Below are 15,560 nucleotides of genomic sequence, written 5' to 3' on the forward strand. Positions count from 1 at the left end.
TCGCCTTGGCCTTTAGCTATGGGATTTTATTATAGGCTGTGGTCTTGGGCTCATGAGAAGTTGCTCACTTGCACTTAAAGGACCAAAAGCTAATTGCAGCCTGGATACACTTGCCCAATTCAAACTGAGTCCAATTTGAATTTATCTTGCCCCATGGTTCTCAAGTCTTCAAACCAATCTGTTAAAAGAAAACCATTCTTAACAAGGGCAGTTGTCCAAATAAGTCAATTTAAGTCTATAAGGAATCATTCCTGCTAAACCAAAGCATATCCACCTTCATGTACCTGGTGTTTTATGGGTCCAGAAGTTTGTCATTGGCAAAAAGAGGTTTAACACATATTAAAATGGATAGGGAAAGTTGGCAGAGTGCCAGGTGGAACAATGTGGTTATAAATTGATCTAAACATTGGACTACACAATAGTGTGAGCTATTAGAAAGTATAAAATGCATGAGAATTCTCCATTGGTGTGTAAGCAATAAGACATTAAACATAAAAACAGTTACACACACACAAAAAATTGCCCCCCTTTGTGGAAATCACACTGTCAGACACATTTCAACATTCTTACATAATAACACATAATACAAAAAATAATAATTAAATATCTGTTACATATCTTGACACAATTGTGATCTTTTACGTATGTATCTTTTGAATCCTGGAGCACAGTCTTAAGGTTCAAGTGAAAAAATGTCCTTGCAATTCAACTCCTCCCCCCTTTGTCAGGTCCACTCCCCCCCCCCGGCAGTCTATATCCTTTGAAAGAGATAGCTGTGGGCACTTTGAAAACTCTGGTGTTGGAGGTCTTGTGAGTTGAGGGGTTGTTGCTGCTTTTCATCATTGCACATCTGTAGAAGTGATATCCTGTAAGGGGGCAGGGTTTTGGGGGAGACTTAAACACAGTTAGACAAGAAAGGGGCAAAAGGCAAAAAGGATGTCTTCCAGTTTCCATGGGAAGCTGCAAATAATAACAATCTTAGTGGATTAAACATTTTATTCATTATCACATTTCCATGTAATTACTGTTATTATCTGCTAAGTTTGTTTACTTTCCTTCACTTAATTTTTGTTGTTGTTGTTCTTTTCATATTATAAAATAAAAAATTACTCCACATGTATAGAAAGAGAACTGTTAAAAATACAAGAAAGGTTAAAAAATAAAAGGAAAGCAAAAAATTAGATTACCAGTTAGATGAAAACAAACTTGACACAAAAACATCAGATTCAGAAAAGAACTATTATTAAATATATTATCAAAACCACGCAGATTACTACTAGACTGAAAAAAAAAGGAAAACAATGGGGAAAACTTAAAATTCACCATGTGCTATCCAAACACAATAAAAGAACTTCATGAAACTGACTTTCAACATGTGATGAACATGTCCCCAAAGTAAAACACACACACACAAATGACCTATGAGGAACCAAAAATAAATAAATGCTAAGACACACAATTAATAAGCAACCTGAAGTAACCTGAAGTAATCTGTTTTGGCATTCTAACATCCCAAATGAAAATAAAAGTGTTTCTTGATGTGACATCAGCTGTAATGTTAATACTGGGAAATGAGTTAATACCAAGAAAAAATGAATGGCAATTTTAAAGTTGTGCAGGTACCTTGCACTAGCCAAAATGACAGAATTAGTAAGAAATGCTCAAACAATGTTTGGTTGTGCTTCGATTAACTTCATAGACATCATGGAGAAACTGATTAAATAAATGAAAACAGATTATTTGTAACTTAAAGTGTCAAAGCCACAAAGAGATGGATGGAAATCAACTAATATAGCAGGGATTCAGACTTGTTTTGCTGAACAGAAAGAAAGTGACTGTTTGGCTTTAAGGGAAAAAAGAGAAACAAATGCAATTACTTTTTATAGAGTATTTAAATCACTGTTTGCATCCCCTCATTATCATTTGTGCTGTGGGAGAAAAGAAAGGACACTCTGTTAAAAGGGAAAATTATTTCATGTGAGAGGTCTGTCAGGAAATGCTGTTCCTAAAATGCATAGGCATATACACACCTGCTGAAAGGGAAAATTATTTCATGTGAGAGGTCTGTCAGGAAATGCTGTTCCTAAAATGCATAGGCATATACACATACACACACACACACACCCACACAAAAAAAAAACTGTTATAAAATTTAAATTCCATGGGAGGCGAACCTTTTGTTAGCCCCTGGGGCAAGACATTAAGGGTGATTTCCCTCAATGGTTCAAAGTTTTACATAAAGAAATTTGTATAGGTTTCAGGCTCTCCAAACCTTCTCTCTCCCCCCCTCCTTTCTCTCTCTCTCTCTCTCTTTTGTAAGCTGATCTAGCCTCTGTGCATGTGCAGAGTTCATGTCTCAGCAAACCTTTTATACCATTGAAAATGTTGCATCTTTTGGCTCAATTAGAATAAGGAAGGGAAAGGTAAGGAGTGGATTTTAAAAATAGGGTTAGATTTTAAAACAAAAAAGAGAAACTCAGCAATTCAAGTATTCACCATTCAGCCCAAGCTTCCTTTATGTACAGGAAAGGGCTAATATCCCTCTGGCCATTCACAGAACAATCAACCGCTCTCTTATTTATGAGTAAAAATGGCCAGGTAAGGAGTGGTTTTTTTTTAAAATAGGGTTAGATTTTAAAACAAAAAGAGAAACTCAGCAATTCAAGTATTCACCATTCAGCCCAAGCTTCCTTTATGTACAGGAAAGGGCTAATATCCCTCTGGCCATTCGCGGAACAATCAACCGCTCTCTTATTTATGAGTAAAAATGGCCAGAGCGTTAGAATTCATTAATATTATTATTTTCTGCGCCTTAATTTACAGGAATGGCCAAGGCTAATTGTACTTGATTATTCATTTGTATGTGCTTAAACTTTGAATTGACTTTTAAGTTTGATTAAAAAAAATAGTAGACAAAAAAATAGTAGACAAAATGATAAATACTGTAATCACTCAAATGCTTGATATTACCAGTTGTGCTTCAAAACATCATGGCTTTTACCTCTCACCTTTTAAAACTAAAAAGCAAAGCTAGGCTGAATTTCAACTCCATTACCACACCAGAATTTAAGAATTACCCTCCAATGCTTGCAGACACATGGTCTTCCACACAGCCACAAATTGGGAGAGTTGAAAGGGACCCTGGGGTCATCTAGTCCAACCCTCCAAAATATAGGGTTCACAGCAAGATTTCGCAGCAAGATTTGTACTACCAGAAACACACACATTCACCTCTCACCTTTAAAAACAAAGAGCAATCTGGGCTGGATTTCAACTCATCAGCCACAAATTGGGAAAGTTGAAAGGGACCTGGGGTCATCTAGTCCAACCCTAAAATACAGGGTTCATAGCAAGATTTTTACTACCAGAAACACACACATACTTATGTACACAGACACAACTGGGGAAGAGATCACAAGCCATGCGCCTATCATGTACTAAGGAAGAGGAAAATAAAAGTACCCAACCCTTTTAGCAGATCTTGAAGCTAGTTTGAGTGAGTGTTTACTTCCTTAGACTAAAGAGTGAAAATTCCTATAGAAATTATCTTTAAAAGAAGATTGAAGTTAACATTTTTCCTAAGATAGGGAGAGGATCTTTTATAAAGCAAAGTTTAAACAGCCATAGATTTGATTTAAAAGGAATACAAGAGTGAACAATTTTTCCTGAACTTGCAGAGGAATAGTAAGCCTAATCTATGCCCCCCCCCCCTTTGCAGTTTCCTTTAAAGGAAGCTTACTCGGGAGTAAATTTACCTGGCACAGAATAAGAAGGAGAAGGGGAAAAAACCCTGAAAGAGACAGAATGAAACAAGGGGGGCATTTTCTAAGAAAAGAGGCCAGGACGTCTTATAGAGACTGATACCAGGAGCCTTACAATAACTCTTCTGTCCAACCAGATCAAAGTTAAAACTGGACTCAGATATTTTTCTTAGAAGGAACACCATACTTTCATAGGCATATGCTTAATGAAATACATACACTGCATTTTAGCTTGAGAGAGCAGTTGGCTCAACTAGGCTTTTGCAGCAGAAACATTAGGTTAACTTAGACTGGAACACAGGTGTACTTGCAAACTCAAAAGTTACAACAAAACATTTACCATTAGACTTAAATCGCCCTCCTCACTTAAACTAGAGGAAGGAGGTGGGGTAATTCCCCTTTCAGAACACAAGTAGCACGTATACAGGATTTTACCACTTGGGAGGAAAACTCTTTTAGAGCCTCTCTCAAATAACAAACATTTGCACACTCCATTCTCCATTTTGTCTTGCTTTAAGATTGATAAGGCTCAACATGGCTTCCTTAGATTTAGAATTTGGAGCAAGCTTGCATTTTTATTTTAGATGGCACATTTAAGATAAGCAGCTGCTGGATGTTACCTAAGTACAATTTAAACACAGGAAAAACGTTTCTTAAACACAAATTGAAGGGGACTGTCAGAGTCCAGGCGGGAAGTAAGCACCAACTGGGCTTCTTTCACGCCAGGGGTCTGGGGACTATTTTTCTTTTGACTGAGGTGCACCCATTTTCAATTAAAAGGGTTTTGGACCTGGGCAAAACTCCGAAGGGTCCGGAAAAGGGGAAACCTGGACAAAAAAAACTTGGGGATACCTGGACAAATCTCCGATGGGAAAACTTGGGGATCCAAGGGAAAAAACCTGGGAATACCTGGACAAATCTCCGAGGGAAAAACCTGGGGATCCGAGGGAAAAAACCTGGGGATACCTGGACAAATCTCCGAGGGGAAAAACCTGGGGATACCTCACTTAATCTCTATTCTACAACTCACAGCAACCTCCCTGCCTTTTACAATCTAACTCAGAGTCCCTACTGAACGCTTGCACACTTGCAATGCCAGATTGAGACTCAGAAATGACAAAGAAGGAAAGGAATCAGGTGCCCTTGCTTTCTCCGCTCACAGGTCATCTCTAACAAAGATCGCCATGGCAGAGGTGCGGCTACACCTGGGAGTTATAGTTTTGGGAATTATAGTTTTCAGTGCAGAAGAAATTGCACAACCTTTCTGGGCAAAACTCCGAAGGAATAGGTTGGCATACAGAGTTAAGTGGAAGAAATCACACACAACCTTTGCCTGGGCATACTCCGAAGGGCTAAGGCTGGTGTTGAGATCGAGGGGACAGAAAGGAGTAGAAGGCAATTTTTTCAAGAGTTAAAGTGAGGAAAGAAGTAAGGATTTGAGAAGTATAGGTTTGCTGTGGTTTGCAGAATCCCACCCCACTACCCATTTTTCCTACTCATACTCACTTCGCAAGCGCTGTCCTGGTGATCCCGGGATCTCTTGACTGGTTGTTTAAGGCCGGCCTGATCAAGCTTTGCTTCCCCTGGTTAGCCTCGCTGAACTCCAAGTTATTGCCAGACCCTGGGACCGATGGAAGACTGGTTATTCCTCCTGGCAAACTGCCTGGTGCGCGCTGGATAACCAGTCCTTCCTCGCTTCCAGAATCGGGGTAACCAAAAGTCCCTTCGTGCGTGGTCGCCATCTGTTGTAAATAAAAAGATGCCCTTTTCCCTTATGGGGTATCCAAGAGCCCATATAGAGTCCTTACATAGGTTCCCTATTGGTAGGAGAAAATAACAGAGGCCAACCAGAGAATATTGAGAAGCAAAGCAGCTAGTAAGCTTGATCTTTATTGATCTGTTGCAACAGGGTACCCCCCTCACACGCAGGAGAGGAAGAGGACCCAGAACAATGGCCGGCAAGGCCTTATAAAGACTTTTGAAATTCCCCTTCTCTAGATCAGGACCACCCCCAGAAACATTATGCATACATCACAGAAGGGGTGTGACCTAAGACCACCCCTCAGATACATCCCACCTACATCACAGAAATTTAAATGTTGTTTTTCTCTTCTCCTTGTTTATCTCCTGTCTAGCAGGTTCCTTGATTGGATTTTCTGGGGAGCCTGGCCATTCTTTTGTAATGCTAAAATACTTATTTCCTGGGCCAGGTCACAGGCTCACACCTTATTCAAACACAGATTAAAGGAAGAGACAATGGGGAGGCTTTTCCATTTTTAACCTTGCAGAGAAGGGATTTGGTCAGTTTAGGAATCAAAATGGTTCCAGGTTTGCCTTCCTGTACTGATCTATGTATGTGCAGTTATGAACATTACTATATATCTAAAACCATAAAATTCCTATCACAGCGCCCCCTTCAAATATTCTATGGGGGGGGGGGCGGCGGAGGCACATCTCTGTCCCTAGGAGTGGGCTCCAATGCCTGGCACCATCATCATATAGAATCATAGAGTTGGAAGGGACCCGGAGGATCATTCTAGTCCAGCCCCCTGCAATGCAAGAATATACAAGTTGTCCCATACAGGGATCGAACCTGCAACCTTGGCATCATCGGCACCACGCTCTAACCAACTGAGCTATCCAGGCAGCTAGCTGGAGAGGGGCTAAGCAAAGACATTCCTCTTTAATCAGGTCTTTGGCCGATTCAACAAAGCTATGCCTTTCAGAAGTGGGTGGGGTGTTTATTATGCATCTCTCTTCCCTTTTTAGGCTTTAATTATCTGTGAGGGTAGGGACGCGGGTGGCGCTGTGGGTTAAACCACTGAGCCTATGACTTGCCGATCAGAAGGTTGGCGGTTCGAATCCCCGCGACGGGGTGAGCTCCCGTTGCTCGGTCCCTGCTCCTGCCAACCTAGCAGTTCGAAAGCACGTCAAAGTGCAAGTAGATAAATAGGTACCGCTCCGGCGGGAAGGTAAACAGCGTTTCTGTGCACTGCTCTGGTTCGTCAGAAGCGGCTTACTCATGCTGGCCACATGACCCGGAAGATGTACTCCTTCAGCCGATAAAGCGAGATGAGTGCCGCAACCCCAGAGTCGGCCACGACTGGACCTAATGGCCAGGGGTCCCTTTACCTTTTTATATGTGGGGGTGTATTGCTTGCTTGTTCGTCTGCTTGTAAGACGGACCCTAATCCTGCGGAAAGCCATCTAGTTAGATTTCAATTTGATCCTGACTTGTTTTTTGGAGGTAATTTAATTTTTATTTTATTTTATACCAATGTTAATATATTTGATGTTAGCCGCCCTGAGCCTAGTCTCGGCTGGGGAGAGCGGTATATACCGTATTTTTTGCACCATAACACTCACTTTTTTCCTCCTAAAAAGTAAGGGGAAATGTCTGTGCGTGTTATGGAGGGAATGCCTACGGGTGGCATGCCTACGGATTTTCCTCCTCTAAAAACTATGTGCGTGTTATGGTCGGGTGCGTGTTATAGAGCGAAAAATACGGTAAATAAAAGATGATGATGATGATGATGATTATTATTATTATTATTGGGTTGCCCTGGGCAAGTTGAAGGACTAATATAATTAACTCCCAAATTAATTTATTTTTAAAAAAATTAGGAGTCATTAAACAACTGCAAAGAAACCAGCCAATGCAGAAGCCACGTGCCAACTAAGGCTGGTGGGCGGGCCGGCGTGGCTTTCCAGGGCTCAATCTCCGCCCCCGTCGCTGACGTCATTCCTGGGAAATCGAAATTCTCGGCGGCTCTTCCTCCTTCGGGTCGCCTCTCCCTCCGTAGCTAAGGGCTGCTGGGGCTCTTCGTCCAATCGCGTAGAGCGGTAGGCGGAGCAGCGCCCTAAGCCCCGCCCACCTCCCTTCCAAGCCGCCGCTTCCTCCAGCGCCAGGGAGGGAGGCGCTCCCTGGAATTGCAAGCTGCGAAATAACATTTCTCCAAGGCGGCTGAGCGCCGGGTCTTGCGGTTTTGCACCGGTAGGAGAAATGTATGGGTACCAGGCTGGGGGTGGGGGGCGCAGAGGGCCCGGATGTGTTGCGTGTTAGGGGGGGGAGGAGTCGCAGAGCACACCTGGACAGGTGGATCTGTTGATCTGCCAGGTGGATCTGGAGATCTTGGGATCTGTTTCCGCTTTGGCAGAAGATCGCGGCTCTCTCAGATACCTGCACTGCTTGCAGTAGGTCGGCAAGGATTTCTGGCTTCCAATTGCTTCACAGTAGGAATCGCAACCACGACGACACCCCGCCCCAAATGCATTATATTGCTGCGAAGTCCGGAAAAATAATAATAATAAAAGCTTGTGGATCTATAACCACGGGGCGATGAGCTCCGTTCGCTCCCGGAATTCAATAAATAAACCCCTGAGCTCGGGATTTTTAAGTTGCAAGCACGGTATCTGAAGGTATAGGGAAGTTTGTTTTAAGGTTTCATGTTTTATGTATGTATGTCTGTGGCTTTTCCTGAGACCCCGCATTTCTGAGACCCTAAATCATTGCAGAAGCCTTAGGTAAAGGGACCCCTGACCATTAGGTCCAGTCGTGGCTGACTCTGGGGTTGTGGCACTCATCTCGCTTTATTGGCCAAGGGAGCCGGCGTACAGCTTCCAGGTCATGTGGCCAGCATGACATGGCGAACCAGAGCAGCGCACGGAAACACCGTTTACCTTCCCGCCAGAGCGGTACCTATTTATCTACTTGCACTTTGACGTGCTTTCGAACTGCTAGGTTGGCAGGAGCTGGGACCGAGCAACGGGAGCTCACCCCGTTGCGGGGATTCGAATCGCCGACCTTCTGATCGGCAAGTCCTACGCTGTCCGCATCCCTTCGCAGAAGTCTCAGAACACAACAAAAACGCCTTGACCAGAAGGTACCGTAACTTCAGGAAGCTCAGGGAAGGGGAGTTTCCTTGCACCCCAATCTCGCATTGTTCAGGAAACTGCACCCCAGGCTCTGGAGAGTGTTTTACCTGGGGTCACGCAGGTGGTCCTGGCGAGGCGGAAAATGGATGGGAAAGTCCTCTTTGAAAACTTGCTTTGTTTTAGGATTTCCAGTTCTGGAAGGGGTGGTCTGCCCCAGGGCCCCCTTGTTGAACTTTACGGCTCCCTTGACCAATAAATCGAGATGAGCACCACATCCCCAAAGTCGGCCACGACTGGACCTAATGGTCAGGGGTCCCTTTACCTTTAAACCCTATATCATTCAGATAGCACGGAACCCCTGGAATCTCGCACCGCTCAGCGATTGGGATGGCGTGCAACAACAATAACGTATTTTGCTCACTTTCTTCCTTCAACATGTCCTCTGGTACTTTCACTTCAGAGGAAGGAGACCTTTCTTCTTGGCTGCCTTCCTTCTTGCTTGCCCGGAGTTGCTGGCATGGCTCGTGGCCAGGGAAGAAAAGCGAGGAAGGAAAACTGGGCAGGCGGTGGCACTGAGGCAAACTGATGAGTCCTGTTCCACCCTTTGAGAAACAGCATTTTTAGATTTATGGGTCAAGTGGGCTGTGGTTGCTCCGTTTGTTCTGTGGAAAACCCTGGGTTTTGGTGCTTCCAGGCTTCTTGTTGCAAGCAGGTAATTTTTTTTTCTTAATTGGTACGGTTTTCTTCCAGAATAATTTGTTGTTGTTTAGTCATTTAGTCGTGTCTGACTCTTCGTGACCCCCTGGACCAGAGCATGCCAGGCACTCCTGTCTTCCACTGCCTCCCACAGTTTGGTCAAACTCATGCTGGTAGCTTCGAGAACACTATCCAACCATCTCGTCCTCTGTCGTCCCCTTCTCCTTGGGCCCTCCATCTTTCCCAACATCAGGGTCTTTTCCAGGGAGTCTTCTCTTCTCATGAGGTGGCCAAAGTATTGGAGCCTCAGCTTCACGATCTGTCCTTCCAGTGAGCACTCAGGGTTGATTTCCTTCAGAATGGATAGGTTTAATCTTCTTGCAGTCCATGGGACTCTCAAGAGTCTCCTCCAGCACCATAATTCAAAAGCATCAATTCTTCGGCTATCAGCCTTCTTTATGGTCCAGCTCTGGATGAAATCAGGGTTGGGTGGGCAGGGGACTGGAAGAATGATGCCGACAGAGACGTGTGGATGATGTGAAAACTTGGCATTCATCCTGCAACTGACACCCATCTGGAAGCACCTTCCTTTGCCCCATAGGGAAAAGTGGGTGAAAGGCATAATGTGACTAGATAACAGCTGGCTGCAATGATGCTCAACCCAGACAGTATCAATTGGTTTGAACTCCTGACTTGCTTTGAAAGCCATTGAGAGTCAAATTTGTTACAGTCCTAGGGCTTTGCATTTTTATTTGTAATTTTCCTATTGGATTTTAATGACTGTAAACCATTTTTATTATATTTTTAAAATTAAATTGCAGTATACAGCTTAAAAAACCAAATAAATAACCTGACCTCTGCATAAGTAAATCCCTTTGACTGCTTTTAAACCCTGTTGGCTTTGAATAGGCTCTTGTTGAGAACTTAACTTTCGTGTTTCTGAAAGTCTTATGGTATCTGATTGCTTATTATTATTATTTGTTTGGTTTGAATTGTCCTGTCTTCCTCCCTACCCCCATTGCTTGGCATTTTTTCTCCTTGGTTTCACATCTCCTTTTAGTTTTTGACTCTGAAAACTGGCAGAGTTGCTTAAATCTCATGGTAACAGACTTTTGTAACTGAGCATAATTCAGTTACGATTTCTGATTCAGAGGTCAAATTGGAGTCTTTTTTTAATGTTAGCATTTTATTGTCGCTGTTTTTATTGGTGAAGGGAAAATTGTACAGCCAAGAATTCAAAAGAAATAGTCATAGTGCACTATTGCATCCATTATTTGTGAATTGCTCAGATTAAAATAATTTAACAGATTGCATGTTAAACTGTACAAGTATAAAGATAAAAATATATAGTAAGAAATTGAAATATACAAAACGCTTGCATCACGTTCTTCTAGCACAGGGGTCAGAAAACTTTTTCAGCAGGGGGCTGGTCCACTGTCCCTCAGACCTTGTGGGGGGCCGGACTATATTTTGAGGAAAAAAGGAACAAATTCCTATGCCCCACAAATAACCCAGAGATGCATTTTAAATAAAAGCACACGTTCTACTCATGTAGCCTGCCCATGTCCTAGCATAATGGAAGGAGAACAATAAAATACTTACAGTTTGCTGTAAGGATAAAAATTCAAAATTTTTTATATGTCCCCTAAAATCAAATTATGGTTATTACAATCTATTACCTACTCTTCACCCTAAGGCCTTAGGGCAGGTTATAATAATTAAAACACAATGTTAATATTAAAACACAACGAACAACTTACAATTGCAGAAATAAAGTGGGTCTTTAAAATATGCATCTCAGGTGTCAAAAGCCAGGGGAAAGAAGTGTGTCATCATTCACCAAAAGCTGTACAGTCATACCTTGGATCCCAAATGCCTTGCGAGTTGAACGTTTTGGCTCCCAAACGCCGTAAACCCGGAAGTGGGTGTTCCAGTTTGCAAGCATTCTTTGTAACCCGAATGTCAGGTGCGGTTATGTGGCTTCTGATTGGCTGCAGGAGCTTTCGTAATATTTACAACTAGAAGAAGGTTTCATTTTTGGAATAATAAATTTTCAGAGTAGTTTTTACAGTTAGATCAAAAATTACTGATTTGGTTATACTATTAGTAATACATAGACAGATACAGTGGTGCCTCGCAAGACGAAAAGAATCCGTTCTGTGATTCTCTTCGTCTAGCGGTTTTTTCGTCTTGCGAAGCAAGCCCATTGAAGGATTAGCGCTACTAGCGGCTTTTAGCGGCTTATCTGCTGATCTGATCATCTGATAAGCGGCTTAGTGGCTTAGAAAAAGGGGGGGGGGAGGGAAAAAAACCAGCAGGAACTCGCAAGTCTTGCGAAGCAAGCCCATAGGAGATTCGTTTTGCGAAGCACCTCCAAAACGGAAAACTCTTTCGTCTAGTGAGTTTTCCATCTTGCGAGGCATTCGTCTTGCGGGGCACCACTGTTATTATGAAATTATTGTGAGGTTTAATAAGTTAACTGTTTATATTTGGACAACTTTTCTGCTGTACTTTATTGGAAGGAGAAAAATAATCATTTCCTTTATGACAATTCAAACAATTTATTTAACGAAAAGAGTAACGTTATAGCATATGTATCCATGTTTGTTAACTGATGTGCTTAAATGGTGTAAAAAACACATACACACCTTAGACTGAGTTTCAGCACACATGAAAAACTTAAAACAAATCCTTATTTCCTGATGAATGGCCGTTGGACGATAATGTAACTTAAATAGAAAACTATCTTTAGAAAGATTTTTTTCCTCCAAAAGCATTTAATTTTGAAAATCCAATTTAAATTTTGAAAATCTGATTTATATTTTAAAAATTGATTTAAATTTTGAAAATCTGATTTATATTTTAAAAATTGATTTAAATTTTGAAAATCTGATTTATATTTTAAAAATTGATTTAAATTTTGAAAATCTGATTTAAAAAAATCATTGATTTTTATCCACCCTGCATTGTTTTTAGACTTATGTACAGTTGTACCTCGGGTTAAGTACTTAATTCGTTCCGGAGGTCCGTTCTTAACCTGAAACTGTTCTTAACCTGAAGCACCACTTTAGCTAATGGGGTCTCCTGCTGCCGCCACGCCGCTGGAGCACGATTTCTGTTCTCATCCTGAAGCAAAGTTCTTAACCTGAAGCACTATTTCTGGGTTAGCGGAGTCTGTAACCTGAAGCGTGTGTAACCTGAAGCGTATGTAACCCGAGGTACCACTGTATCTTTAACCATCAGCTCTCCACTTGCCAATACCTGCACATGCAATATTTTAGCATCTGCTGTATATACAAGTGAGGTTACACCACAAATGATCCAATCCACACTAAATCAGTAATTATCATTTCTAAAATAATTCTCTTTCCATCTCTATATATGAAAGCCCAATAGTTCACTTTTACTAGGCGTTTTCCCTTTTATTCTTATCTGCGCAGTTCGCTGCATCCAAGCTTCTGTCCAAACCTCTTAAGTTTCCGGCCCATACATCTCTTCTCGTCGTCTGTTGTCCATTCTAAAATAGGATCTTGCAGTTTCTCTGTTCGCTATGAAGGACTCCTTTCAAACTTATCATGTTCTGACTTGCTTCCTCAGGCATTGTCAGCTGTGAGGAGCCCAGTCTTGACCCTCCCGCCAGCAAACATGTCTCAGTGGCAACAGATCCAGAAGTTGGACGGATCTTACCTAGACCAGGTGCACTACCTTTATTCTGAAGGCTGCCTGCCCATGGAAGTACGAGAGTACCTTGCCTATTGGATCGAGGAACAGAACTGGTAATGCCACTTGGGTCGCTGTCAAGAAAGGAAACTCCCGTTTCCTGGCTATTTCTCTCCCCCCAACCACCAACATTATGGGTTCTCCACCATTATGGCTTCTCCATTATGTATGGTTAAAGGTAAAGGGACCCCTGACCATTAGGTCCAGCCGTGACCGACTGTGGGGTTGTGGCACTCATCTCGCTTTATTGGCCGAGGGAGACGGCGTACAGCTTCCGGGTCATGTGGCCAGCATGACTAAGCCGCTTCTGGCGAACTAGAGCAGCACACGGAAATGCCATTTACCTTCCTGCCGGAGTGGTACCTATTTATCTACTTGCACTTTGAGGTGCTTTTGAACTGCTAGGTTGGCAGGACCAGGGACTGAGCAACGGGAGTTCACCCCGTTGCGGGGATTCGAACCACCAACCTTCTGATCGGCAAGTCCCAGGCTCTGATACATTTAACACACTATGATATACCCAGGCCATTCCCCCCCCCCCCCAGCCGTAACTCAGTTCCGGCACCTCTCAGGTGAGCTCCATTTCCATTATAAGAGAACAAGGGATGTGTTCATTGTCAGTTCCAGCACCTCTTTTTAAAAGAAAAATACCACTTGATAACCCTCAAAGAATTATGAGAGCTCTGCTTTGTCATGGATGCTGAGAGTTTTTAGGAGGTTGGAAATCGATGGCTGAAATATTTTTGTGTTTTCCTTTTGTACTGTTTTGCTCTGTTTTATTGAGTTATGTGCTGTGTGTTTTATTTTGTTTTGTTTTCTTTGTGTGTCTGTGTAGTTTATAAACCAATAAAGACTTGATTTTTTGTTTAAAAAAAGAAAGAATTCTTAGGAGACGCCCCGATTCCATTCACGGAGCTGCAATTCTCAAAGTGGTTTAACAATCAATACCTCTTCACAGGGAACACTGGGAATTTTAGCCCCATAAGGGAAGCAACATTTTATGTTGTGATGTTCCCATTCCTCACCCACACACCCTGGAATTTATTTGCTGCCTCACCCCCCCCCCATTTCCCCCATCAAATAGCAGTGACTCTGTCACTGGGAGTCCCAAGTGCGAAGTACTGCATCTCCTCACCAGCTGCTCTTGGTTTTGACAAGTAAAGCACCCTTGTGGCCAAGGTGGATTTGATTTAAATCAAATCGATTTAAATCACTAGTCAGTAAGACTTTATTTCAGTCATTATTATCTTTTACAGAAAGACTCATTCTTGCTGGTATAATCTTCATATTTACAACCAGATGGAAGTTTCATTTTTGGAGTACTAAATTTTTCAGAGTACAGTGGTACCTCGGGTTGCATACGCTTCCGGTTACAGACTCCGCTAACCCAGAAATAGTACCTCGGGTTAAGAACTTTGCTTCAGGATGAGAACAGAAATCATGCTCCAGCAGTGTGGCGGCAGCGGGAGTCCCCATTAGCTAAAGTGGTGCTTCAGGTTAAGAACAGTTTCAGGTTAAGAACCACTGGTACCTCGGTTAAGTACTTAATTCGTTCCGGAGGTCTGTACTTAACCTGAAACTGTTCTTAACCTGAAGACCACTTTAGCTAATGGGGCCTCCTGCTGCCACTGCACGATTTCTGTTCTCATCCTGAAGCAAAGTTCTTAACCTGAGGTAATATTTCTGGGTTAGCGGAGTCTGTAACCTGAAGCATATGTAACCTGAAGCGTATGTAACCCGAGGTACCACTGTCGTTTTTACGGTTATATAAAAAATTACTACGAATCCCATCATCCCTAGCTTAGCAGGACCAGTGGTCAGGGATGATGGGAACTGTAGTCCAAAAACAGCTGGAGGCCTAAGCTGGGAAACCTTGATCTACAGTCATACCTCGGGATGAATACACTTCAGGTTAAGCATTTTCGGGTTGTGCTCTGCGGTGACTCGGAAGCAACGGAAGGCGTTACTTCCGGGTTTCGCCGCTCGCGCATGCGTAGACGCTCAAAATGATGTCACGCGCATGCGCAGAAGCGGCAAAACGCGCAGTCGTGGATCCCGTTCACATCCAGAGGTACCACTGTATATCCTTGTTTTTGTGCATTTGAGCCAAGGATTCACCCTCCCTCTGCCATTTCTCCTTTGTGTTCCTTTCAGGAACGAAGCAGCACGATCCGATCCTTCACAGGCTTGCAGCCTTCTCCACACCATGCTGGGGCTACTCGACGATCAACTCGGACGTCTCGTTTTGGGGGAAGAAAACAATTCTAACATGGTCCTCAAGCACAACCTGCGCCGCTCCAAACTCAACCTACAGGTATAGACCCGGGGTGTTAAGTTTTTATGCATATTGGAGGGCTGAGCCGTAGGGAAACAGCCAAAGGTGAACTAACATTTCCTTGGGAAGATAGACCGTGGAGAAGGAGAAGGCATGCAAAACTATAAAAACCAGTTTAAGACCCCCAAATCCATGTAATTGAAATTCTATATACAGTCGTACCTTGGTTTTCA

General features: G+C 42.8%; 2 protein-coding genes across 3 annotated transcripts in view; both read left to right on the plus strand.

Moving 5' to 3' along the window:
• TIMELESS (timeless circadian regulator) overlaps nt 1–15,560 on the plus strand; it is a 108,021-nt gene that overhangs the window by 75,545 nt on the left and 16,916 nt on the right. The window lies entirely within an intron of this gene.
• Nucleotides 7,640–15,560, plus strand: part of STAT2 (signal transducer and activator of transcription 2) — a 51,028-nt gene continuing 43,107 nt past the window's right edge. Inside the window, exons 1-3 of one of the 2 annotated variants that reach the window (XM_081181289.1) lie at nt 7,640–7,755; nt 12,930–13,108; nt 15,207–15,366. In XM_081181289.1, coding sequence (XP_081037415.1) covers nt 12,978–13,108; nt 15,207–15,366 — 291 coding nt within the window. In that variant the 5' untranslated portion in view covers nt 7,640–7,755; nt 12,930–12,977. Of the gene's footprint in view, nt 7,756–8,631; nt 8,650–12,929; nt 13,109–15,206; nt 15,367–15,560 lie in introns of those variants that run through there. The other variant, XM_081181290.1, reaches the window with a different exon arrangement.

Source organism: Podarcis bocagei (assembly GCF_964188305.1).
Source record: "Podarcis bocagei genome assembly, chromosome: 2".
NCBI lineage: Eukaryota > Metazoa > Chordata > Lepidosauria > Squamata > Lacertidae > Podarcis > Podarcis bocagei.